Source organism: Mastigoproctus giganteus, chromosome 12 (assembly GCF_048544385.1).
Source record: "Mastigoproctus giganteus isolate SK-2022 chromosome 12, ASM4854438v1, whole genome shotgun sequence".
In the NCBI taxonomy this organism is placed as follows: domain Eukaryota; kingdom Metazoa; phylum Arthropoda; class Arachnida; order Uropygi; family Thelyphonidae; genus Mastigoproctus; species Mastigoproctus giganteus.
Window position 1 is genome coordinate 34,588,640 of NC_143586.1, and position 26,194 is coordinate 34,614,833.

Consider the following 26,194-nt stretch of genomic DNA (forward strand, 5'->3'; position numbering starts at 1 on the left):
AGAATCTGATCTGATTCCTTTTTTCTTTATTGTAATCATGAAATTTTTTTGTCTCCATTCTTTGCTCTCTTAGCCGGTGCTTTATCATCTGCAGCCTTATAAATCAACTTGTACCTGTTGTAGGCTTCAGTACTTTTCATCATTCTGTAACTATACCATGCTATATTTATTTATGTTGCTAATTAAAACAGCTTCCTATCATGTATTGTAATGAACTAAGCAAATTTGAGGTTCGCTTTAGAAATTTTTTTTTTTTTTTTTAAATAAAAGCACTGGTCTTGTATCCATAGCAGTTGCTGGAGTTGCCATGGACTGTGCTACAGGCAAAGGCATTTGCTTGTAGAGACATGTGCACCACTAAAAAGTATCTGTGTACAAATCAGTTTCATATTGACATTTCCTGACATTTCAATAGTGTGTCAGTGGAGTGCATCATAGGCCATGCTACATTTCACCCTCCTATGTAACCTTTCCACTTACAAATAAACTGCAGCAGGTTCAGTCCCCCATTCCTCCTGCAGAAAGGTTACATAGGAGGGTGAAATAAAAAAAAAAAAAAAAAAAAGAAAAGAAAAAAGTATTTCTTTACATCTTGTCTCCATACTAACGGCCCTTCAGGTAGCATAGTGTTTAGAATTCATGCTGTGTGGGAAATGAAGTGGTTCGAATTCCATTGCAAAGGAGGAATTTTTATGGATCAGTGTGTGCTTGCCCCTCCCCTCGGCCTGGTACCTTGTGCTTGTCCCTCCCCCCGGCCTGGTACCTTGTGCTTGCCCCTCCCCCCCGGCCTGGTTTTTTATTGAAGCAAACAAGACAAACAGACAATACAGTGTACCTTGGAGGTTTTTTATTGAAGCAAACAGACAATACAGTATATGTAGTTCACAGGCATTACATACAGATGCCTCATGACCTTAGTTGTTTGGTGCAAAAATAAACACCCTTTTACCTCCATGCTAACTAAGTGTCTTTTGGAAGACCTTGATGACAGAAAAACATTGACGAGGAGACCTTGAGTTTTCAGTCAAGAGCATTGAAAACGGCTACAGGTGAAAACATCTCACTGTGCTAGATTGCTTTTCCAGTAGTGGAGGGCGCCTCCGTAGCCAGGTGGGAAGGAGCAGTAGAGCGTATCACATGCTTCTTGATTAGACCGGGGTTCGAGCCCGTCACCACCAAATACGGAAGATGCGGAAAGATCGGGGAATGACCACCGCATATCCCGGAGCAATATGTTAGTTTGCTAATGCTCCTAAAAACCAAAACAACAACAACCAGTAGTGGACTGACTCCAGTTTCAATCCCTACACAATCTCCAAGGAAGCTACCTGCCTAGCCCTCGTCGGTAGCACAGTTGGTAGGATAACTGTTCTCCCCACACTGGGTGGAAAAGACCTGATGACAGGAGGAATTTTTATGGGTCTTTTCACAACATGGCTGAGTTAGTTGGTGTCAGGCAAGGGTAACATGGTTTTTTCTCCCGGAAACTCAGTTTTTTTGTCCAGCAAACAGAAAATCGACCTCAGAACACACTCAATTTACTGACAGTATACACAGAGTAACATGGCCTTAGTTACTGATGCTCCTAAAACCTACCCTACCCTACCCTTAACTCATCCATGGTACTAGCCTACTACTAACTTTTCAATGAAAATTATACTATTGTAGGTTACAAAATCCTTTGAATAATTTCAAATTATTTGAATTAAAACTTATTTGTAAAGCGTTTTGAAACGTATTTTCGACGAAAATTTCACTGCTACTGATACAAGAAAAAAAAAATATACTATTTGAAAAAAGGCTTATTGTTCAATTTGTACCCCCTAAGAGCTTGTGCTTAGATGTCGCTGCTGCCATGTTAGCAAGATCCTGATCAAGAGCGTAGGCCTGTTAGAATGGCCGGGACCTGAGTCGGCCTTAAGAGCGATCGAATCGGTCGATGCCACACGGCGCAACATGTGTGGACGTTGTGTAGGGAAGTTTAGGGGCGCCTTTCAGTACTGGCTCCATTTAGAATCACTTCTCACCCGGAACGCCATTCAGACCAGCGCTGTATGCAAAATCCATAAATTAAAATTGCTCGCGTCATTGAGAGGAGGGCCACCCCAAAAATTATGGACTCTGTTCAACAATTACTTGCGGAGCCCTAGGGTCCTGTGCAAAACTTTTGACAGGATATGCATTAGCTGACATCCATAATGATTTTTACTTTTTTTGTTCTCTGGGAACTCCTTGTGTATATTTCCTAAAAAAAAAAATGCAACTTACAGAAGTGAAAGTAAAGTGTAAACATGGTTCTCTTTGGTATTCCTTGAGTGGTATGGTGTGTAAGTAAATTTTGTTGTTTGAAGATAATATTGAAGTTTGAAGATCTTACTGAAGAAGTGGTAAGAAAATACCATGAAATGTTTGACTTCATTATGTACATACAGTCAAACCTGGTTATAACAAGCATCAAGGGACCGACAAAATTTCATAATGACATTAGTGACATGCATTTTGACATGCAGCAACAAGGTTTTTTGCATTTTCTACTCTGATCCAAGCCCGAGGTGGGATTCGAACCCGCGACCTTTGGGTTGCCAGGCAGGCACTTTATCCACCCGGCTAACCCGGTTGGCAACATGTATCTGGTAAGTCATATTCCATGGTATGACTACTATGATCATATCAGGATGAAAATTTGTTTTTTAACTTGGGTGACATTCTCTTTGGAAAGCATCCAACACTAACATTATCTGCTCTTTTAGAAGAGTGCCAGGCCACTTATTCCGAATGACTGAAAGCCATTCAAGGATCAGTTCTTTTGTCATCCAATAATTGTTCAAATCCTTTCTTGGATTTGAACAATTAGCCCTAGGCAAGTTTCTTTTTTGGTTTAGTTTTTCTTTTTAGTACTACATACAATGATAATTTTCAGCCATCAGTTGTACAGTTTAATTGCTGTTACACCTCTTTTCATTTCTCAATTGCTCTTCAGTAGTATTGATTGAGCATCTATCTCTGCAATTGTGGTTTTACTTAACCTGTTAAAGAAAACTGACTCCCATCAGTATTTAGAAAAGCAAATAGTTATGCTTTGTAAGTAGCACAGCAATATGGCATTGGAAGGAAATGAACTTTTTTTATTTAAGTCTTCCAACAAATTTTTGTTAATTTTTTTTATTTTTAAAATTGAAATACAAGGCTGTTTCTTGGTATAAATCTTGTACACAAACCAGTACTTGCTTAAAACTTACTGCAAGATAAACCCAAACAGTTGACAATTTATTAATGTTTTTAACTGAATAAGTTTCTGGCTAATTATATGGTCTTGAAATGAAAAGTGTGAGGACTGGTATGAAAGTAATGCCTCCTAATTTTTTGTTTTCAAATGTGGCAGCATAGATCATTCCACGTGTCACTAGAGGTCTCTAGTTTCACCATAATGAGTGAAACTGTGATTGGTCTCACGAGTGCAGCACATGGATAGTTCAAAATGGTGGATGTTACAGATATATGTATCAAGCAGAGTAGTGATTGAATTTCTTACCAAGGTAGAAGTAACACATGTTGAAATCCATATGCATCTCAAAAATGTTTACTGTGACAGTGGCGCCTCCATACCCAGGTGGGAAGGAACAGCAGTGCGTAGCACACGCTTCTTGATTAGATCGTTGTTCAAGCCCGTCACCACCAAATACGGAGGATGTGGAAAGGTCAGGGAATGACCACCGCATATCCCGGAGCAATATGGCCTTAGTTGCTAATGCTGCTTAAAACCAAATAACAAACAAACAAATAACAACTGTGACAATAATGTGGATGTGAGTACAGTTAGATGTTGGGTAAGACACTTTAAGAGTGAGGAAACTTCCTTGTCCCTTCCTTGATTGATAACAGTCCCTTCCTTGGTCGATAACCAGTATTTACCAAAGTAACATGGGGCAGTTTGCTGTGTGAAATGATGCACACAGCAAACTGCCCCATGCTATTTGCTGTGTGCATAAAATGAAGTCTTGCACCTGTAGTATTTTAATGCTATATAACTTCTATATCCTGAAAAGTGTACTCTATTTGGTATTTAAATTTTTTATCTTTTAATGTATTTAGATGAAAACTAAGTTAATCCTGAATCTAAGATGGCCCTTTCTCTTTCTATTTGGAATGAATTTTTTTATTTGCTCTTTTTGAATGGAATTGGGTAATTTGCTTTAAGTAATATACAGAATAATATACAGGTTTATGGCAGTCACTCAAATCACTGCTACTGTAGGGATTTGAGTGATTGCCATACCATGTGGTAACTTTAAAATTACTACATTGCCAAACCATAAGGAAAATGTTATTAAGTTCATTTGGTAGCTTATATTTTGTGTGTGCACACACGCATGCATATGAGCTAATGACAGAATTTCAGACACGTTTTTTATTTTATTCTCATGTTTGAAATATTAGGATCGCGAAGCACCTGAAGTTCTTGAACGGCTTTCTAGTATTGATAGACGGTATAAAGATCTTTTGGAATTGGCAAAACTTCGCAAGCAGCGCCTACTGGATGCCCTATCACTTTATAAATTGTTTAATGAAGCTGATGGTGTGGAACAATGGATTGAAGAGAAGGTCAGTATCTTTATTCATATTTCATCAACGAGAAACTTATTTAATAATTTAAGTTTACTTGAAGGAATCTCTCATACATAAGGTTTACTACAAAATATTTAATAAATTATCGAATATTGCCTTTTGTATATTAACTTCTGGCCTTGTACTGTATTTGTTACTGTGAAAGTCTCTTTTTAATATGGATTTACAAGTTGGTTTTGCACATTTTATTCAGTTGTAGAATATTGGATTTGATCATAATTCTTTTGCATAAAAAATATATGTATGTCCTTTTCAAACTATAAATTAAATATAAGCAGGGGTATATTAGATATTACTGCTTCAAAATTGATATTTTTAGAAATGTTCTTTTTTTTTTATTGATGGTAATTGTTTTTTTTTTTTTTTTTTTTATATGCAGGAAAAAATGTTGGACACAATGGTGATGAGTAGGGATATGGAGGACATTGAGGTAATGAAGCATCGCTTTGAAGGGTTTGAACAGGAAATGAATGCTAATGCCTCACGTGTTGCAGTTGTTAATCAATTAGCTCGTCAACTTTTACATGTTGAACATACAAATTCTGAGGAAATTTTAGCCAAACAGAATCAATTGAATCAAAAGTTAGTGTCGTATTTCTTTATATTCATAAGTTCACTTGTATATGAGGGTATATTGAATTATATGTAATTTTCTTTTAACCATTGTTCATTTCACTGTTGAATTAATAGTAGTTTTCGAAACATTGACAAAGGAAACTTTGCTAATTCAAAATTCAAGGGGCCTAAAGCTACCCATCCCAGTCCAAAATTGTATATTTGTTTCAGCTCATGAATATTTATGCATGAATCTGAATAAATTGATATATATAAAAAAAATTATCAGTACATAAAAACTGAAACACAAGTAATGTTATATTGTAGTTTCCCTTTTGCATTTCTGACTACAATAATAATAACAAAATTCTTTTATGAAAATTAATTTTCATTACTGCAGTGTGCAGTAATGCTTGCACATTGTTGGGTGGATGATTGTAGCATTGAATGTCTTGTTCCAGTAGGAACAAGACATTCAATGCTACAATCATCCATCCAACGTGCTCTGTTGGGTTGAGATTGGGTGAGCTTGGACAGTCATGGGAGATGAATTCATTGTCACTTTCCAGAAACCAGTTAGCAACCTGCCATGCCTTGTGGTATAGCATGTTGTCTGGATACACTGTCATTATGAAGGGGTGTATTTGGTTGGTGACAATATGAAGGTAGGCATTCCCATCGAGCCTTTGATTAATGGTGTTAAAAGGACCCATGGCATGCCACAAAAGCAGTCTCCAAGCCATAACACCACTGCCTGCAGCAGTGCATTCAGGTGCCATGTGGGATATAGCTTGGAATCACTTCAAGTGATTTCAGGCTATATCCCATTGTGTTGAACTTAAAAAAAAAAAAAAAAAAAATTTAAACTGAGAGCAGCTTGTTTTCAGTGCCAGTCTCAGAGGGTGGCTCTGCAGGGTACAATATTTGGTATCACCCTCTTAAAAGGTGGATGGATTTCTTTAGAAAATGGTCCGGCACTCAGTGTTAATAATGCTCCTGTTATAGAAAGTCTAAAAATTTAAGTAGCAAGGGTATTAAATTTCAGGTAATAGGCTGTCCTTGTCATCTAATTAATTTGTGTTTTGCAAAGGGAGCTGTATGCCTTCCTAGGAAAGTGGATGATTACTTGGTGGACATATCAAGGGCTCTTAACCTGATTCTCACGAGCACCATTGTGCTCTTTAAAAAAATAAATTTTCCTTGCGACTGATCCTAAAACTGGTGCTTGTGAGTGAGCACCTTCGCTTATGCTTAATTTATATATAATTTTTTGTATTTAAAAACGGTGCTTTCTATTTCTCAACTTTCTGTGATAATCTACAAAAATAATGCCATCCTTCGCTAGAAAATCCTTTCTTTTGTTAGCGATTGGAGAAAAAATATATATTTTGCAATGTTTTAATCTCAAAAACGGTCAAAGTTTGACACTTTGACAGTATTCTTAAAATTTTTTTTATTAATTGTTAATTTGCCATTTATTTAGAAAGAAAAATTTTTACAAAATACTTTGTTGAGAGTATGATCATTTTTGCCGTGGTGTTGCTACAGACCAAGGATACTGCCTCTCATGTGATTCTCAGTTTCTAATTTTAACAGGTTAGAACAAGTTTCTTCCAGGTTTCACTCAGTTGCACTGCTGCAATAGGTACCATATATGTATAGTGCTGACTTTTAAGGATGATGAAAGTGTTATAATAAATCTTGTGATTTTGTGTGCAAATGCTTAAATGTATTTTCTTTTAACAGATTTAACTAAAGTTACTGAACCCTTTCAAAATGGATAAGTTTTTAAAAATAAACCGAAACGAACATGATGAGGGAAAAAAAATTGTGCGTTAACATTACCATTGCAATTGTCTGATTTAGACCTACACATTTCAAATGCAAAGAAATAAAAAATTAAAAAATATGTACTTCAGTCGTCTTGAGAATATGATTATTTGGTAATAGATAATAATAGTGGGACTAGTGTAATTTGCTTATTATATCAGGTGTGTTTGGCTGGCTATCGGAAGTCGAATTGTGAAAGACATTACCAAACGTGCCATAGGAATTTTCATGAAGCTTTTCCCAAATTTAGTGATATTAGAAAAGCTAAACTTCAAGAAGAAAAAAAGAAACTTGAAAGACAGAAATATTTTAAATTTAGGTCAAGCTAATAGTAGTAAAGTGTTAGTGAATGAGTTTCATTTATTTTATAAAATATAATTGCGAAGAATTCATTGCCTTACACTAGTGCTGTACACCAATGGAAACATTGAAAGAAGTGAAAGTGGAGTTGGCTTTCTGGTCCATAAAGATATAAAAAACATTTTGGAATTCAAAAGTACATCATCAAGGGTGTCAAGACTACTGCTCAGGATTTCTAAGAGGTATAAGCTAAAGGTTATAATGATTTAAGCACCAACATCGAGCCATAATGATGAAGAGGTTGAAGAAATGTACACCGAAATTGAGTCTTTTAGATGAACAGAAAACTCGCTACACTATCATTATGGGGGACTTCAATGCTAAGTTTGGAAAGAGACAAAACAACACAGAAAGGGGAACTATAGGAAATTTTGGAATTGGTGAAAGAAATGAAAGAGGTGAAAGCCTTGTGGAATTTGCAGAATCTTGTCAGTAATGAACACTTTTTTCAAGAAAAGGGTGGACACGGAAGAGCCCAAATGGACTAACAACTAATGAAATCGACTTCATCCTCACTAACAGAAGATATATCGTGAATGTTGTTACTGTCCTGAACAAGGTAAATGTTGGAAGTGATCACAGAATGGTAAGATGCACACTTGATAAAGATGTAAGTAAAAAAAGGAAAAAACTGACTCGAGTAAATAATACAAAGGTCTTTGAGATGACAGAAGAGGAGAAAAAGCAGTATGTACTGGAACTTAAGAACAAGTTTGAGCTTCTGCAGACTGTTCAGGACCAAGATATCGACGAGGAATATTACAACTTTCTGAAAGTGATAAAGCCCAAGAAACCTAAGGTAAAAAAAGAAATCCAAAGAAGAAAAAATCAGTCAAGAAACACTTATGATGAACCAAAGACGACAAATGAAGAGCAAGAAAAACACTGACAGGGAGAAAATTGAGTATTCTGAGTTATGCAAAGCCATTAGAAAGAGACTCGGAGGGGACATAAGAAAAGAAGAACAAGCATTAAGGGAAAACAAAGGATTTAAATCAGCAGTCATGAGCATTAATACAGAAAGACAAATGATACTGAAACAGAAGAATAGCGATGGTGTACTTATGAATAGCAGAGAAAGCATAATTCAAATAGCAGAAGACTACTATAAAGAGTTATACAAGGAGTGAGGGAATGATGCCAGCAGTGGGGAAGATGGATCGCAAATTAGTAACACATACAACATACCTGATGAGGTAGAACATGCGTTGAAGAAAATGAAGAATCAGAAAACTCCAGCGGAAGATGAAGTTACCGTAGAGTTGTTGAAATTGGGAGGAAGAGACATGACACAAAAACTGGCAAGACTCTATACAAAAGACATTAGTAAAGGTGTGGCGCCTAAGGAGTGAAATAATGCAATTTTAGTTGTGCTGCATGAGAAAGGAGATAAATCAGAAATTGGAAGTTATACACCAATTAGCTTGTTATCCCATATCTACAAGTTGTTCACAAGGGTCATTACTAACAGATTAGAAAGAATACTTGATGAGAATCAACCGAAAGAGCAAGCTGGCTTTAGGACAAGATTCTCAACTATGGATCACCTTCACGTAATGTCACAGCTAATGGAGAAGGCAAATGAATATAAAACAGCATATGCCTGGCATTTGTGGATTATGAAAAAGCATTTGTTTCTAATGTTTCTAATGAATGTGATCAAAGACCTTAGTGACCAATTCCAAGAAAGATTTGAATACTTGAAAGAGGACCTCCCAAAATTTGAATCAATGATAAATTACAGAAATTTTGAAATCAGTAACTTGGAACAAAATTTCAGTCAAAATGAAATAGCAGCTGCCGACTTTGAACTTGTTAATATACAGTCATCTTTAGCTCTGAAATCTCTTTTTCAATACAAAACTATTTAAAAATTCTAGGGTTTTTCGGACTGCAAAAAATTTCCTTTATTACAAAGAGAAGCATTCAAAGTACTTTCTATGTTTGGATCAACATACACGTGCGAAAGTGCTTTTTCATTAATGAACAATATCAAAAAAAAACAAACAAAAAAAAAAAACATTTGTTTTCACATTTGGAAGAAAATTTGTGATTATCTCTTCATAATGGAGAAATTAATTTCAAAGGTTTGGTATCATCTCTTCAAAGTCAAGGTTCACAATGATAAGGTAGTAAATGTTAGTGCCCAAAATTTTTAATTGAGAAATATAATTGTTGTATGTGTAATATGGCTAAAAATTACTTTAAAAAAAATGCATTTTTAATCTTTAAGCAAAAAAATTTTATATTTTAATATGTGGTGCTTGCATGTATTGTAAACTGCAAAATTTTGCACGCTTAAAGCAAAAGGTTAAGGGCCCCTGCTCTAGATAGTAAGATAAATGTTCACCAAATATTGAAAGAAACAGTTTCAATTAATGCATGCCACCAAAGTAAAAAACATTTTTCAGCATGTATATATATGTTGGTTTTCTTTGGGTAAAAGTTTGACTAGGTGGAACAGTGTCAGCCTTGGACAGATTTCTTTAAAAAAATAGATATTAAAGTAGTGCAAAAAGCCAGATGAACATTTTTTGAAGTTACTGAATTAAAAAGCACAACAAGCAGTCATTAGTGTGTGGCACTAACTCAAGTTCAAATCCAGTTTATGATTGAAAAGAAGTTTTTAATGACAACTCTTCCAGGAATGAACATTGATCTGTGACTTTCTTGTGCAGGCTCTGGAGTAGTATGTATATTGATCCATGTCTTTGAATGCTATTTCAAGTATATTTCAAATAATGTGTCTTTTATGTATGAATTTCCTTAATTTTTTCAAGTTAGGTTCTACCATCTCTTATCTGCATTTTCTGCTAATAGCTGATGTGGTTTTCATACCTGGAAGCAAAAAAAAAAAAAAAAAAACAGTTTTGAAAATTGGATGATAATGTTGCATCTCTCAGCTATTGTTATCTGATTTTGGCTTACAAAAGCTGAAATTTTTTACTTCTCTACGAATTTTTTCCTTCCTTTTTTTTTGTTTTTTTTTTTTTTGTTTTTAAATTCTGGTGTCATTTTTGATAATTTTACTGTGATGATGGACAGTCGAGTCAAAATAAGAATCAATTAATATTTTAAAGAGCATATGTAAAAAATCTTTCCTTTTTGCAAAACTAAAATCTGAAGAAACTCTCTCCATACAGCTCACCCCTACTGAAAGTTCGCTATAGGGAGCACACATTTGGGAAAATTGTTCATTACAAGGTTAATGAAATCTTCAAGATGCTAAAAAACAATTTCTGAATTACAAACATCTGTTGCAAGCAATCCTGAACAGTTCATACAAGCTGATAACTTTAGGCATGTTTTCCTCACACATGTGGAAAGTCTCTTCGTGTTCTCCTCTGGCCTGAATAAAGCATTTTTCTTGTTCCTTTTAAATGTTAGGTTCATGCTTGAAAATCTAAATATAGCCCTTCAGTCAAAAGTGCCTCATGTCCATTTGTTGAAGTCATTACTCCGTGATATGTAGAAGACTGTGAAGTGTAAATTTGTTAGACCAACAGTTATTAAATCTTCTACTTAAATAAATTTTCTGTTTATACTCCAGGACGACTGCGTGAATAGAGGAGTTTACAAGGTATAGAGAACACAAGAAATGGCACCGTATTCAGCAGTCACGGGCTTGAACCTCTGTCACTCAAAGCATGTGTACTTATGCACCCTCGTGCCTGACCATTCAGCTATGGTGAACCTTTTGGATGTTGATTACCAAAGCAGACCAAATCAGAAGAATGATTCTGACTTATTCATAAGCAGTTTTACTGCCAAGGTGACGTAGAATAAAATGAGGAGAGGATTTCATTCTTCAGTAAGTACTTTATTGTTATTTCTGACTATATAGTGCACAGGAAATTCTTATAATTGTCTGTGCCTTATAAATGGCAAAGTGGCACATTAATAAGAAATATATGAAACATTAGATGTTTGCAGCATCAGTTCTATCAATTTCAGCGTGAATAAGTTTTTAGGAATGAAGAAAGAATTGATGTATGGTAGGCCTTGGCTGAGGAACTGATGAGGGCAGAAGGAAACTTGAAATAGAACAAATTATCTCAAGGCATGCTTGGAATTTTGATAATTCCTCATGGCAGTATTTAGTGTAAGAAGATATTCAGCCAGATTAGAATATGAAAAACTGAATTAAGATCTTTTTTTAGTGGTGAACCTTGAAATGAGTTTAACTGGCAAGTCTAGAAAGTAGAGCTGTTGTTATAAATGAATTTGATTCAACATTTCCAAAGAGGACAAAGTCTGCAACAGTCTCTTCCATAAGGCAGTGTCTAAGGGCTTTATAATATAAACAAATATATTCAAAATATTTCTAAAACTGGCTGACACATTCGATGATATTCACGAAGACTCAGAATTCACTGACATTTATTACAAATATTCATAACTATGCTATGTTCTTTGAAAACAGTTTTATGGAAGTTGTTACATATGGTAGAATTTTTTTTTTGTCATTTCTAGATGAAATAAATAGCATCTCACATTTTTTGCCCATAGAAAGTTGCTCGATTTTCATGTTAAAGATAGTCCTGACTGCTAAGTTATTTCAAAAGTTGTATGAACTATGAAGATGCTGCTAATTCCATAGATTCATTTGAAAGGGAGAAATGGCAGTTTTTAATTTTTAGAAGACAGAATGTGATACAACATTTATTGTGGAAATTGTATTTGTAAGGCAGCATTGGAGTTCTGACTCAGCCTTCTTTCAAGTTCACTAATAAAATTTTGCCTTTTCTGCATCCCCTTTTGTCCCTAGGAAGATGCATGATTAAATTGATCCTTGTCTTTGCGCTTCTAGGAGGCTGACAACACCATTTAAATTTATTTTTCTCCATACACATATCAGTACTTTTATTGAATTCTGGACCTACTTTTTCCTACTCACCTGTTGATTCCATGTTTAAAATCTTAAATTCTGACTCCAGTTCACTGTGGTACCATTTAAATCAAACATCCTTGTCACTTAGCCAAGTTACATTTTGATCATTGGGTAAACCTCACTCATTATAAACTAACTCTATAAACAAATAAATGCAAATGGTATTGACATGTTGAAATTTACCCGATAATACAAAAATTGCACCTAAATCAGCATGAATACTTAGAATAGCATAGGCTCTATTATGTAATGACCTTTGATGAGAATTACTAGTACCCCTGCATTTGGTCTTCATTGCAGATCTCATACAATAGCAGGTTTTTTGGGTTAAATTTGACCTGAGGATACCAGTTGTGAAGATTAATACTTTTGTTTCTTATCTTTGACATTTATTATCATTTTTATTTTGCTCAATACATGATGATGGTCATTTCCAATATGAAATCTTCTGTATGCCGTTGCAGCTAGTTAAACCCTCTTCTAACTTAGTTTAGAAAGTTATTGCTACTTCTTCCTTGCACTATATCCTACTTCCAGAATGAATTAATCAATTTTAATCAGTTTAATTCTTTGTTTTGTTTCCTGCAAGCATAATTGTTGGTGCAGGCAACATTCTGTAATCTCATTTTATGAGGCTTGATTGTTTTGTTCTATCTGAATTATAAGGTTTTAACTTATAATATTTCCAGTTTAGTTGGCTTAGTCCCATTTTGGTAGCCCATCCTTGTTTCTACGTTAGCCACATAGCTTCTTGCATACTAAGATTTTTTATTTTTTTTATGAAAACCCCAAACACGAGAGGTATTAGAACCTATAGTACTTTTATGCTTGGGTTGGAGGTTGAGAAGACAAAATAAGATGGCATTAAACTTGAACTTCTGTAGACTGTAATTTCCAGGAAATGTATGAAGGAAGGTTGTTCAGAAAACGGCAGTTGAATGAATAAACGAGGAAGATAAAAAGTTGAAAAGTAAATAGTTGTTGGCTGGTGACGGCACGTTTTCGGACTGTTTTGAAAGAGGGAGCGGGAATTATAGAAGCCAATTCAGAAGAACAGTGACCATGGAAGTATCTGTAGAAAAGGCGTGCAGCAGAAACAGTATGTCTACGAGACAGTGAGTGAAGAGACTCTGTTAGAGATGAATCATTAATTAACCTAACTGCCCTCTTCTGAATGGAATCAAGAAGCCTGAGAGAGGTTTTGGGGGCACCACCCCAGATGTGGGAACAATATTCCATGGCAGGGCGGATTTGCGATTTATACAGAGTGAGCAGCTGTTTGGAAGAAATGTAATGCCGAGAACGAAAGAGAAAACCAAGTTTTTTTAGATGCAGAGGAAGCAATATTTGTAATGTGCTTGTGCCAAGAGAGATTAGAAGTCAGGGTAATCCCCAAAAGAGATATATCATTTTGCCTAGAAATCGGAGTGTCACTAAAGATAAGCATAGGAGCAGAAGAATCCTTTTTGCGAGATATAAGACAAGACTGAGTTTCAGAAGGATTGAAATCAACTAAGTTGTCTTTGCCCAACTAGAAAATTACCTGGAGATCTGAATTTATGGAATTGGTAGTGGATATTCAAGAAGTTGAAGCTGATTGAGCAGGGCATGGTTTCTCAAACTGAAAAGTGGAATGCAATGTGCTATCATCAGCAAAACTATGGATAGGATTTCCGGTCATTGGAAGTAGGTCATTATTGTACAAGAGGAAAAGAGTGGGGAGAAAGATTGAGCGGTCAGAGAGAAAACTGGATAACCAATTACAAAAAACAATTGCTAAACCATAAGATAGCAGCTTGCTTAGAAGACCTTTATGCCAAACACGATCAAAAGCCTTTAAGATGTCAAGAGCAACTGCTTGTGTTTCATCAAACTTTTCTATTGAATTTATCCATAATGAGCCAGAATATCACCAGTGGATCGACACTGATGTAATCCATACTGGTGATCGTTGATCAGATGAAGGTTTCTAGGTAGTTTAAGAGTTGGCGGTTAATTGATTTCTCCATTACTTTAGAAAGAGTAGAAATAATCGCAATGGGACAATAATTGGATGGGAGGGATTTGTCACCCATTTTTAGGAACTGGCTGGATATGAGCAAATTTCTAAGCAGAAGGAAAAACGCCTTTGGAATAAGAAAGTGAAAAAAGGCGGCAAAGAACAGGAGTAAGTTCAGGATCACAGATTTTGAGAAAAAGTGGAGAAATACCATCAGGACCTGGAGCTTTCTTAGCATCAAGATTTGTCAAAATCCTTCTGACACCCTTTTGACGGAAGACCACAGGAGGCATTGAATAAAGCATGTTGGGAATGGTGGGAGGTGTTTTACCAAGATCATTAATACATGAGTTGGAAGAAAAATGGGATGCTAGCAGGTCAACTTTATCTTGGCATCTGATTTTGACAGAGGTGGTTGCAGAGATGGGTAAAGGTTGCAGCCAAAAGCTTTGGCAAGAGACCAGAATGCTTGACTACCATTAGGGCAAGAAGCAAGTTTTCTACTCTTAGCCTGTTCAAAATCTAGAGTTTGGACTGATTAATAATTGCTTTAGAATTGTTGCAAGCTTTGGTGTAGGCAGAAAATGAAACTGAAGAATTGGCAACAAGCCAATTACAATATGCAACATTCTTCTCTTGATGAACAGCCTTAGCACATATATTGGAAAACCAAGGTTTAGGTAAAGGACGAGATTTTAAAGTGGAATGTGGAATAAAGGATTCATTACTACAAGAATAATTTCACTGACACAATCTGAGCAAACGTTGACATCAGAAGTTTTGAAACAGTAATCCAACCATGGAAAAGAAGAAAAGAAATTTCACAGATTATCCCATTTGCATTCTTGTAATGCCAAACAACACGAGGTTGGGAATAGCCATGAGATAAAGGCTCCATTGGAGAAGGAACAATCACCAAGTTGTGATCTGAGGTGCTAAAAGATCACTCACTTCGACAGTGTACTTAGAAGGGTTGTTTGTGAGAAAAAGAACGAGCGTGTTGGCTGTATGGTTAGGATTGTCCGGTAGTAGTAGTAGTAGTAGTGGCACTTGATGCAAGAAAGCAAGTGTAGGAGCTTATGCAGCATCAGCCAAAAAAAAAAAAAAAAAAAAAATCACACCATTCCCTCCAAATGCCTGTCCAGTTCCTCCTTAAATTTATTTAATCTATCAACTTCCACAACGACAGATGGAAGTTTGTTCCAGCAATTAACCACCCGCTGGCTAAAGGCAAATTTCCGCACATCTATTCTACATCTATCCTTTCTTAATTTGAACTTATGTCCCCGTAGGTTCGTATTCTGAACAAGTGGGAGGATCCCATCAGAATTCAGCGTGCTCAACCCATTCAAGGCCTTATAGACCTCAATCAGATCACCGCGCAGGTGCCTAGTCTCCAGCCACTGCAATTTGCAGAACTTAAGCCTCTCTTGGTAAGAGGATCCCTTCACTCCCCTCACCAATCGTGTTGCTCTTCTCTGTACACGCTCAAGCAAATCTACATCCTTCCTAAAATGAGGCCTCCAGACCTGTACGCAGTACTCAAGGCGTGGCCTGACCATTGCCTTATACAGAGGGACAATCACCTCCTTTACCCTGCTAGCAAAATTCCTATATATCATTGACAAAACCCCATGACCTGCCCCTAGCAGCCTGTCTACATTGCTCAGAAAACTTCATATCTGACTGCACAATTACTCCCAGGTCTTTTTCATTTTCTACCACCTTAAGTGTAGTACCACACAGTTGGTACGTTTCTCTGGGGTTACTTCTACCCATATGCAGTACTTTGCATTTGTCAAGGTTAAACTTCAGTTGCCACTTCTTAGCCCATCTGCCCAAATTATCTAGATCCTGTTGCAGTAGCACACTGCCATTACTGTCATTAACAACCCTGCCAACCTTCGTGTCATCTGCAAACTTCGACATTAAGCCTGATATACCTTCGTCAATATCATTGATAAATATACAAAACAACAGTGGACCCAACACCGAACCCTGTGGGACTCCACTAATAACATTAGTCCACGAAGAGCAGCACCCATTGATTACCACCCTCTGTCTTCTCCCACTTAACCATCCTTTTATCCATTGTAGCAACTTACCCTTAATACCATTCTGCTCCAATTTGTACAGTAGTCTTCCATGCGCAACAGTGTCAAAAGCTTTCCTGAAATCCAAGTATATGATATCAAAATTATTTTTTGCATCCAGTTCCTTTGTGACCACATCATAATAACCAATCAAATTTGTCAGACAAGACTTTCCCTTAACAAACCCATGCTGTGTCTGAATTATTGCTGCAGTCTTGTCTAGATGATCCTGCAATGCATCTTTAACCAGTGACTCCATTATTTTACCCGGAACAGAAGTTAAACTAACTGGTCTATAATTATTCGTGTCACCCTTCGAACCTCCTTTGTGAATTGGGGATACATTTGCACATCTCCAGTCCGTGGGAACCTCCCCTGAATCCAAGGATGCTCTCATAATTATGGCTAAGGGTTTGCTTAGTTGCTTTGCCACCTCCTTTAATATAACTGGATAGATCCCATCCGCCCCAGGTGCCTTTCTTATGTTTAACTTCAACAATTTCTCCTCCACTTTGCTCTCAGTTATTACAAAATCATTAAGCACACTGCTACAATTTGATAACCTTCTTCCATTTTCAAACTGTAATGATTCCTCACGTGTGAATGTAGATGCAAAATACTCATTCAGTTTGTTTGCTATCTGAGCAGGATCATCAACAGTCGAACCATCGATGTCAAGTGGACCAATCATATTCAGCCCCTTCCTTTTAGAGTTTATATAAGTCAAGAAATCCTTGCTGTTTTTCTTAGCATCTTTTGCCAAAGATTTCTCGTAATCCGCCTTTGCCTGCCGAACCTCCTTTGTGACCTGATTACAGACTAGCTTATATCTGCTACAGGCTTCTGCGTCGCCTGATAATTTATATGCATCCCATGCATTTTTCTTCTCTGTCTTGGTATTCTGGTAGGTAAATGAACAATCTATTCATGGTCATTATTAATTGCAAAATCACAGCATCTTGACCAGCTGGGTGTGTCTGACTAGGGAATGGAAGCCAGCTGGAGTTGTGAACATTAAAATCACGAAGGAAAATTACTTCACTGTTAGGAAAGTTGGACTGGAGACAGTCAAGTTGCAAAGAGAGGAAGTCAAAGAATTCCAAGTGATTAGTGGATTTGGGAGAACAGTAGAGAGACAACAGATGAATTTGACACAATCAGGTAGATAGATTTTAAGCCAAAGAAGGTCAAAGAGAGGAGATTCCAAATTACCAAGTCTCTGACAGGGAATATCGGAACGGACATATGCACAAGTACCACCTTTGAGATGAAAGGAATCATACAGCGAATGATTTGGGCAACTGAGGTGAGCAGTTGTTAAATCAACCAATAACTGAGATTCTGTCAGAAAAAGTACATGTGGTTTGGCAGACTACAAGTGTGAATGGACATTGTTGAGATTAGAACTGAGACCACGTATATTTGTGAAATGGCTAGGTAAAATTTACATCAAGAGAAGGTAAATAATGGGCATTTGGCCTGAACCCCCAACCCCATGTAAATTCTAAATAGAAGCCTAGTTTACCAGAATAGCCTTAGCCTTACATAATCGATTTGTAATCTTCTGTATTGATTATGAAAGGGTGCAGGGAAAGTCATTGAAGGTTGGGAGGGCATGGCCAGAGCCAGGCTATGCTGTTTCGCCTTGACCTGGACTTCTTAACAAATCTCCAAAAAATAGCAGCTGTGGGATAGAAATCCATAGTAACTCATAGAAGAGGTGTTGGCGGTTAAAGGTGAGTCAGGACAGGAAATGCTTTTGTTACAATACAAAAACATATGAAGTTTCCCATGTAGTGTGAACAGGTGGCCAGGAAGGTACATAGTGTAATGGAGTTTACCATGCTTTCCTTGACTATTGCAAATAGGGAGAAGATTTTTGTTATTTCTCTGTATGAGACTGTGGAAAAGTTGCACTTGGAATATTATATATCCTGTCTGCAAGATATATCTAAAAAAATGACTTGGAAGTTTTAAAAGGGTTCAAAGAAGAGTGAACAGATTCATGAGTGTGAAGTATTATCCCTATGCAGAATGGCTACATCTTGTTTTCCAGGCTGCTGCTCATTCTAATAGAAGCAGTGCAAGAATCATTTTCACCTCTGCCAGTGGCTGCTGTTAATCTATTAGTCCGTGTATCCCCCCAAGCTAGCAGTTTTCCAATCCACCTAACATTGCCTCGATAGCATCAGCAAATATTCTTGCACCCTTTCTATTTAAGTGTATCCCATCCCTGTAGAAGCATTCTCTCCTATTAAAAAGTACAGACCAGGCTGAGAAGAATTCTACCCCTTGAGCGTGTATACTTGCATTGGAGTTTGGTAAATACATTTGATGAATTTGAGGTTCTGGTCAAAACATCAAAGGCAGATATTGTTGGGATATCAGAGATGTGGTGTCACACAGATATAAGGAATGCAGAAATGGAATTTGGAGAGTACAATGTGTACAAAAGGATAGACAGGATAGGAAAGGAGGAGGGGTTATGCTATTAGTTAAGAAACACAAAGAAAAAATTAAGAATCAAAATTAAGAATAGGAGTGTGTTATCAGTCTAATGACTCTGATGAGTATAATAAACAACTGTACAAGGAAATAGTGGGCCAGTAAATCAGAGTCTTATAATGGGGGATTTTAATTTCCCAGATATTGATTGGAATTTGTGGGTTGGTCACTCGCACACTAGCAAGGCTTTTGTGGATTTATCAGATGATTGTTTTCTACAGTACCATGTTCGGGAGGCAACTAGAGGGAGTACAGGTGACCTCCGCTTAACGCTGATAATTCGTTCCGTAAAAACAGAGCGCTTAGTGAATCCGCGCTAAGCGAGCGCCACATTCTCATAAGGTAACATGTATTTGTGAGTTGCGGTCAGTACCACAGGATATTCCCTAATCAACAATAAACAGTAGTGAAAAGATGCACAAATGTCGGTCAAAATATTTAATATTCAAATATTTGTACATATAAAATATTCTGCATTAACATACATATATAATTGTGGTAACTACTTACTATCAAAATTAAACTTAAAATTCCAATTAAAATCATGAATTTAATTGATCTAAATTGATTTTAATTGTTAATTTAATCATGAAAAATGTGTCGATTTTCGGTTGAACTTTGGCCCTCCTCCAAATAAACTAAAGGGGGTTTTAATTTAAAATCGCCCACAGCATTACCACCCAACAAATAAAGTCAACCGATCCTTCGCCACTTTGAAACCTGGCATGTTTTTTTCTTCTTTCAATATGAAACTTCTTTTAGGCATTCGTTTCCACAAAAGTCCTGCTTCATCTATGTTAAAAACTTGAACAGTATAATACATAATACCCCTCTTCAATAATTTTAACAAGTTCTTTTTTGAAAGTTTTGGCTCCTTGATCTCCACTTGCGGCTTCTCCCTGGATTTTAAATCTATTCAACCAGTTTTAAATGGTTCCACATTTTTTTTTTTTTTTTTTTTTAGGTGAGTTTTCTTTAGATCATCATATTGGCTAACCTCTCTCTCTTTTTTTTATAATATTTAACTTAACTGAATTCTGCATTGGATATTATCTTCAATAAAATTAGTTAGTCTTTCCATTTCAATCCTAATAGCTGGCATAACCCTAGTGGCTTGCATGGAACAGCTATTTTTCCCACTGCTAAAATTAATTCTTTATTTTTTTTATAATTCTTCTTACAGTTAAACTTGCAAGTCATAAATAATGGCACACATCCGCTTGTCTTTGACCGGAGTCGATTTGCTTCAAAATGTCTAATTTAATTTTCAAATTCAGTCTTTTTCTTACATTTATAGTCTTCGTACTGAACTCAGACGTTGTGCTTTTTCATTCTTATCGACCATTATTAACTCTTCGAAAATGTAACTGCGTTGGTTGCATTAATTATGCGACACGTAGCATTATATGTTGCACAATTAATGCAACAGTGATCAAGTAAACTGTCCGTTTCGCACAATGTCTAATACGGTACTGAGTGATGACTAGACTTCGGATAAATGCATGTAACGCAAATATTACAAGCAAAATACTTGATCATTTTTTAAAATGTTAGATCTCGGAACTACGTAACAAGTCACTGTACTGCAATTAAATTAGCGTGCGAGAAAATTTCACTGAGCATGGGAAAATTTCTCAAGTAAGTGTGGGAAACATTTTAATGCTGTTTTGCTATTCATTTTCAAGCTATCGACTCCATCAAATGAAACGATTTTGTTAAATATGCCAAAAATGCAATCTGTAAAAGAGCGTTATAGTGATCTGTGACAGCGTTATAGTCAGATATGGGTTATAATATAAGAACAGTGTTATAGCAAATCAGCGTAAAACGAACCACGCTATAACATGGGCCTGCTGTAATACTCTTGATCTGATTATCAGTAGTGATTCTTCATGCATTAAGAATTTGCAGATAAAGGAACCACTAGGTGGTAGTCATCACAGTGTGCTGAAGTGGGATTTACTCAAAGAGGTAACTGCCATTAGGGGTAAAGGGAAGGGTTTTTGCTTTCATAAAGGGAGACTACGAAGGTCTGAGACAGTATTTAAATTCTATACGATGAAACCATCTGATGATGTTACCAACAGCAAATTCAAAATGGGAAGCATTCAAGAATTAATCTTCAATTAGGCTTTTCTTAGTCTTTTCATACCAACAAAGAAATATTGTTCAAGATTTAGGCCGAAATGGATGTCAGATGAACTAATGAGACATGTGGCAGACAAAGAAAAATGCATGAGATGCATATAAATTATATGATAGATATAAGCTGGTCTATAACCAAGTCACAAAGGAGGTTAGGCAGGCAAAGGCAGATTACGAGAAAACTTTGGCAAAGGATGCAAAGAAAAACAGCAAAGAGTTCTTTACGAGGTTCTCTCAGATATGCCAGACAAACTGTACTCGGGGAAAAAGAGTGAAGTGAATAGTTACCGAACCGTAAGCTTGACTTCTGTTCCAAGGAAAATAATAGAATTGCTGGTTAAAGCAGGACCATCTAGACAGGAATGCAGTTATTTGGCAATCAGTGCATTAATTTGTTAAGGGGACATTCTTCTTAGACCGATCTGATTGGATAGTATGATGTTAGTAACAAAGAGACTGGATGATATAAAAAAAATCATATACTTAGATCTCAAAAAAGCTTTTGATACTGTTGCACAAAATAGACTGCTGTACAACTTTGAGCAGTGTGGCATTAAGGGCAATTTGCTGCTATAGATAAAGGGATGGTTTTGTGGTAGAAGACAGAGTGGTTATCAGTGGGTACCACTCTTCTTGGACTAATGTTATTAGTGGATATCCCAGGGTTCAGTGCCTGGCCCATTTTTGATTTCAGTATTTATTAATGATATTGAACACATATCAGGCTTAATCTCTAAATTTGCAGATGACATGAAGGTTGGCAGTATCTTAATGAAAGTAATCGGGGAATACTATTGCAAAGAAGATCTAGAAAAATTAGCCAGATGGGTTGAGATAAGTTTAACAAATGTAAGGTAATTCATATGGGTAGCAATAATCTCAGAATAACATACCATGTGGTATCATGCTGAGGATAGTGGAAAACAAAGAAAAAAAAAAAAAAAAAAAGACCTGGGGTTAATTGTGCAATCAGGCTCCAAGACAGCTCGTGGGGTTTTGTGAATGATATACAGGAATGTTAGGTTAGGTTTCGTCATGGGGTTTTGTGAATGATATATAGGAATTTTGGCAGTAGGGATAAGGAGGTGATTATTCCTTTGTATAAGGACACGCCTTGCATACTGCCTACAGTTGTGGAAGACTCTTTTAGGATATGGCTCTGTTGGAATGAGTGCAGAGAAGAGTAATGAGGGACATGTGGTTTTGGTTCTGCAAAATGCAGTGTCTGAAACCAAGGCACGTGTGAGGAGATCTAATTGAGGAATGGATTGAATAAGCTAAATGATGGCATTCTCTCTCTCTCTCTCTCTCTCTCAGACAAATTTAAATTGGTAAAGGATGGCTGCATGTACATATGCAGACATGTTGTCTTCAGTCAGTAGGTAGTTGATTGTTGGAGAAATTTTCATCTAGTGGTGTGAGAAGCACTGTTGTATTTATTTTTTGGTCGATGCTCTATAAGCATCATTTGCCACTAATGCTGAATTACATCCTAAAGTGACAAAGTCGAGGCATTTGGAAAAGTTTAGGTTCTTATTCATTGGTAACAGTGCAAAGGGAAAAATGTGAGATCGGGGAAGATTTTTGGGATTCCTGAGATTTAGTATAACCAAATGGTTCACAACAAGCGAACTTATTCTGAATGATTTAGTCATTCTGGACTAATTTGAGTAATTGAAGTTCTTATCAGACATATCTACAAGTTTTCCTTGCAGATTATAAGTTGTTTTTCAGTTTACCAGTTTAAAATTTATCTAAAAATTTAAATAAATGTGATAAATTGAATTGATTGATTTTTAAATATCTGTTAATTTGATGAATGGCTATTATGTCCTAGTGTGCATTGATATATTTTACAGATTTTTATTTATTTATCAATATTTTATTTAAATTCAGGTGGGCTACTCTACGTGAATTGGCTGAACATAAGCGAGAAGAAATCAACTCAGCTCATGGTGTTCAAACATTCCATGTGGAATGTAGGGAAACAATTGTAAGCATTTAAAAGTAATTGAAAATCTTATATATAATTATAATAAAATCATAGTAGAGAATATGGTGTTGATGTGTGCAAATTTCTTCATATAAGTTACTAGTTTTTAGGGGTTGAAGTGTAAATAGACAGAATGTGAAAAGTAATGAAAAAAAAAGAAAGAAAGTTAAAAACAGCTGTGTGTGCATAGAGTCCCTGGTCAGCCAAAAATAATACCATCTGATTACAGTCAACAGTGTGTTGGCTTTGGGGGAAAATAATGTTTAAAAGAATCCTGGGACAAGTTCAGAGCATTGTCATGTTCTTGTTATTGAGGCTAAGGTTGATTCTCACTTAAAAAAAAAATAGTGATGTTCGTAAAGCTGCTGGAAAAGCTTTAACAGGTATGCTAAAGTGCGTAACAATACATAAAGTGAGGAAAATGGCAGAGAAAGGTATTGTTTTGGAGTTAGAAAATTAAGATATTGATTGTATAAAACAGAATGAGAGAATTAAGACATTGTGGGTTCTCTTTTCAATACCAAGAAGACCAGGCCCAAAATTAAGTCTATGATGTGGAAAAGGACGTAAGTAAGGATCACTTCATGAATAACCTCTACGAATGCAATTTAAGTTACACGAAGATGAGAAAGATGGAAATGAAGAGTGAAATTTTAATCCACTCCAGCAGCATTAATAAAGTTAGAAATGTGGTAATGGAGGTGTCAGGGCATGTCTACAACTATTTATTACTTCAAGGATCGATGTACTTAGGAACGATATCCTATGGAGTAAATCCATTTCATCACCATCTGTCACGATTGTCAATCATTCGGGCACACTTTGAAAACCTGAAGACATTGTGTACCATTAGTCTGCAGTCATTGCACTAAGAATGGACATTCATAACAGAACTTCCCTAATATCCACAAACTGTCCTCTGCGAATTGTATATCGAGAGGGATTAGATCAAGTCACTTAGTTAGAGATAAAAAAGTATCCGGAATATGAAAAGGTGTGGAAACTTATAATTGAACAGACAGATTTCTCCTTATGTAAAAATGTATTAGTGGAATAAACATAAGAGTGAACTTAGGAACATGCAGTGTATTGGTATGCAGCAATCTCTAGGACAAAATGGCGTGACAAAGAATTACGGTACTGTTAATATAATACAACTTAATGGGCAAAGGTTCAGAAATGTTGTGGATGAATTGTGAATAGCCTTTAGCGTTTTTAATCACAACTTGTCTGTCACCCTGCTCCATCGATATTGGACCTTCGATGTGGTTTGCATTTGTGTTGAAATTAAGGAGATTATATTTTATTTTTTCAGCATTTATTTTCATCATGATGGGAACATTGCATTACACATGAATTACATTGAAAGCTTGCTGAACCGTTTACAAAGTGAGAGGGTTATTATTTTTATTATTTGCATGGACTCTTAACTCAAAAAACACATTATGCTTTAGTAGAGCTACTGGTGACGAGGGACTATTGCTGGAGGAGTTTACTGTTCAGCACGATTTGTTTGTTCACAACTGGTGATCTGAACAATGCACATTTTAGACAGTAAACGGAGAATACAATATTGATTGACACTGTCAACTATTGAGACACCTGATTTAATCACTAATTGGGCTGTCAAACCAGATTGGGTATCCAGTGATCACTGCGTAATCAAGTTCCAGTTGAGACTGACATCCCATTGTGGATCTTGGAATACACAGGGAGTATTGTGTAGATTTTTATTAAAAACAGCAAACTGGGATACTTTTGATGAGCAGTTGCCTTCCAAAACTGGAACAGTAATGCTGGACTAGATTGGTTTGCGATCTGGAACTACAGCTGCCCGGTTATTACAAGATCGGTTAGAGGAGGTGTCTGCAAGTGGTTGTTATAGAAAAGTATAATGCATGGAAGAGTCTGGTACAAACACGTGGAAACAGCAATCCCTGGAGTTTGGCATATAAACCGTGTAGTAACAAACTACAGCACCCTGCTGGAGATGTTGCTCATTCAATTCAGACTTGGGAGGAAAGTATAACACTAATACTGGACCATTTGGTGGGAGACTTGAACCATCACAATGAGAATGAAACTAATGTTTTGGCATATGAAGATATGATGTTGCTTAATGAGAAATACTCTGGCATGGAAAATGAGTCCCAATTTCAAGCAGAGGAGTTGGAGATGGCAATTCATAAAATAAAAAATAACAGGTGTACCAGTATGGATCTGGTTCAGGGTGAGTAATTGAAAGAAGTTTTTATGTGATGCTAGCATAACTGCTTACTATATATAATGCCTGCTTGAGAGATGGGATTTTCTCAGATATTTGGAAAGAGGCAATATTGAAATTAATTTTGAAATCCCCATCAAAGACTCCAAAATGCTAGCAATGCTACCATCTGATAGCATTGCTGAGTGAATTGGGGAAAGTTTATGAATGTCAGAATAATGAGGTGTGTGTGCGTGTGTGCGACAATAGCATCCTGTCAGATGCACAATACAGTTTTACTTAAGGCAAAGGAATGGGTGATGTGCTTAGGCAGCTAATGACTATAGCAGCAGTCACAGGCTGAATACTGTCTAGGTTTTTGCAGGAGCATTTCATACAATAAACTGACAAAGTCTTAGTGGTGTTATGCAAGGCTAAATATTCCCATCAGATTTGTTCAGTAATCTAGAATTGCTTTAAAAAGAGGAAAGTCACTGTTAAGCCTGTTTTTGGGTCAGTTACTAGAACTGTTCATAGGGGGGGGATGTCCACAAGAATCTGTATTTGGGCCTATGATGTGGAAACTAGTCTTAAATGACTGGCTGAAACAAAACTACTTCAATGTAAATATGTTAGCGTGCAATGACAACCTGGTTATGTTAGTGAAGGGTGACTCTTCATCATGACTGGAAGAGCAGTTTAATTTTTTTTTTTTTATCAGCTGCAGAATTGGTACAATTTGCACAGACTTCAAGTTTCAAAAACAGAGTTAAACCGTATTACTCAAGAGCCATTTATTGGTGACAACTAATCCAAGGGTCATGCTAGGAGGAGCCAGTCTTCAGTCAGTTAAAACTCTAAAATATCTGGGAGTGATGGTTGATAAGCAAATGCACTTCATAACCCACATCACATACATTGCAGACAAAATTCGAAAGTTAGTGGGCATCATCACTCGAATTACAAGGGAAGAATGGGGCATCAGGGTTAGAGC

General features: G+C 36.4%; 1 protein-coding gene across 1 annotated transcript in view; it reads left to right on the forward strand.

Moving 5' to 3' along the window:
* The window catches only part of LOC150076876 (spectrin beta chain-like), an 800,006-nt gene that overhangs the window by 284,252 nt on the left and 489,560 nt on the right, over positions 1–26,194 (forward strand). Inside the window, exons 17-19 of the mRNA XM_090386889.1 lie at positions 4,438–4,602; positions 5,006–5,208; positions 22,901–22,997. Of these exons, the coding sequence (XP_090243015.1) occupies positions 4,438–4,602; positions 5,006–5,208; positions 22,901–22,997 (465 nt within the window). The remainder of the gene's footprint in view (positions 1–4,437; positions 4,603–5,005; positions 5,209–22,900; positions 22,998–26,194) is intronic.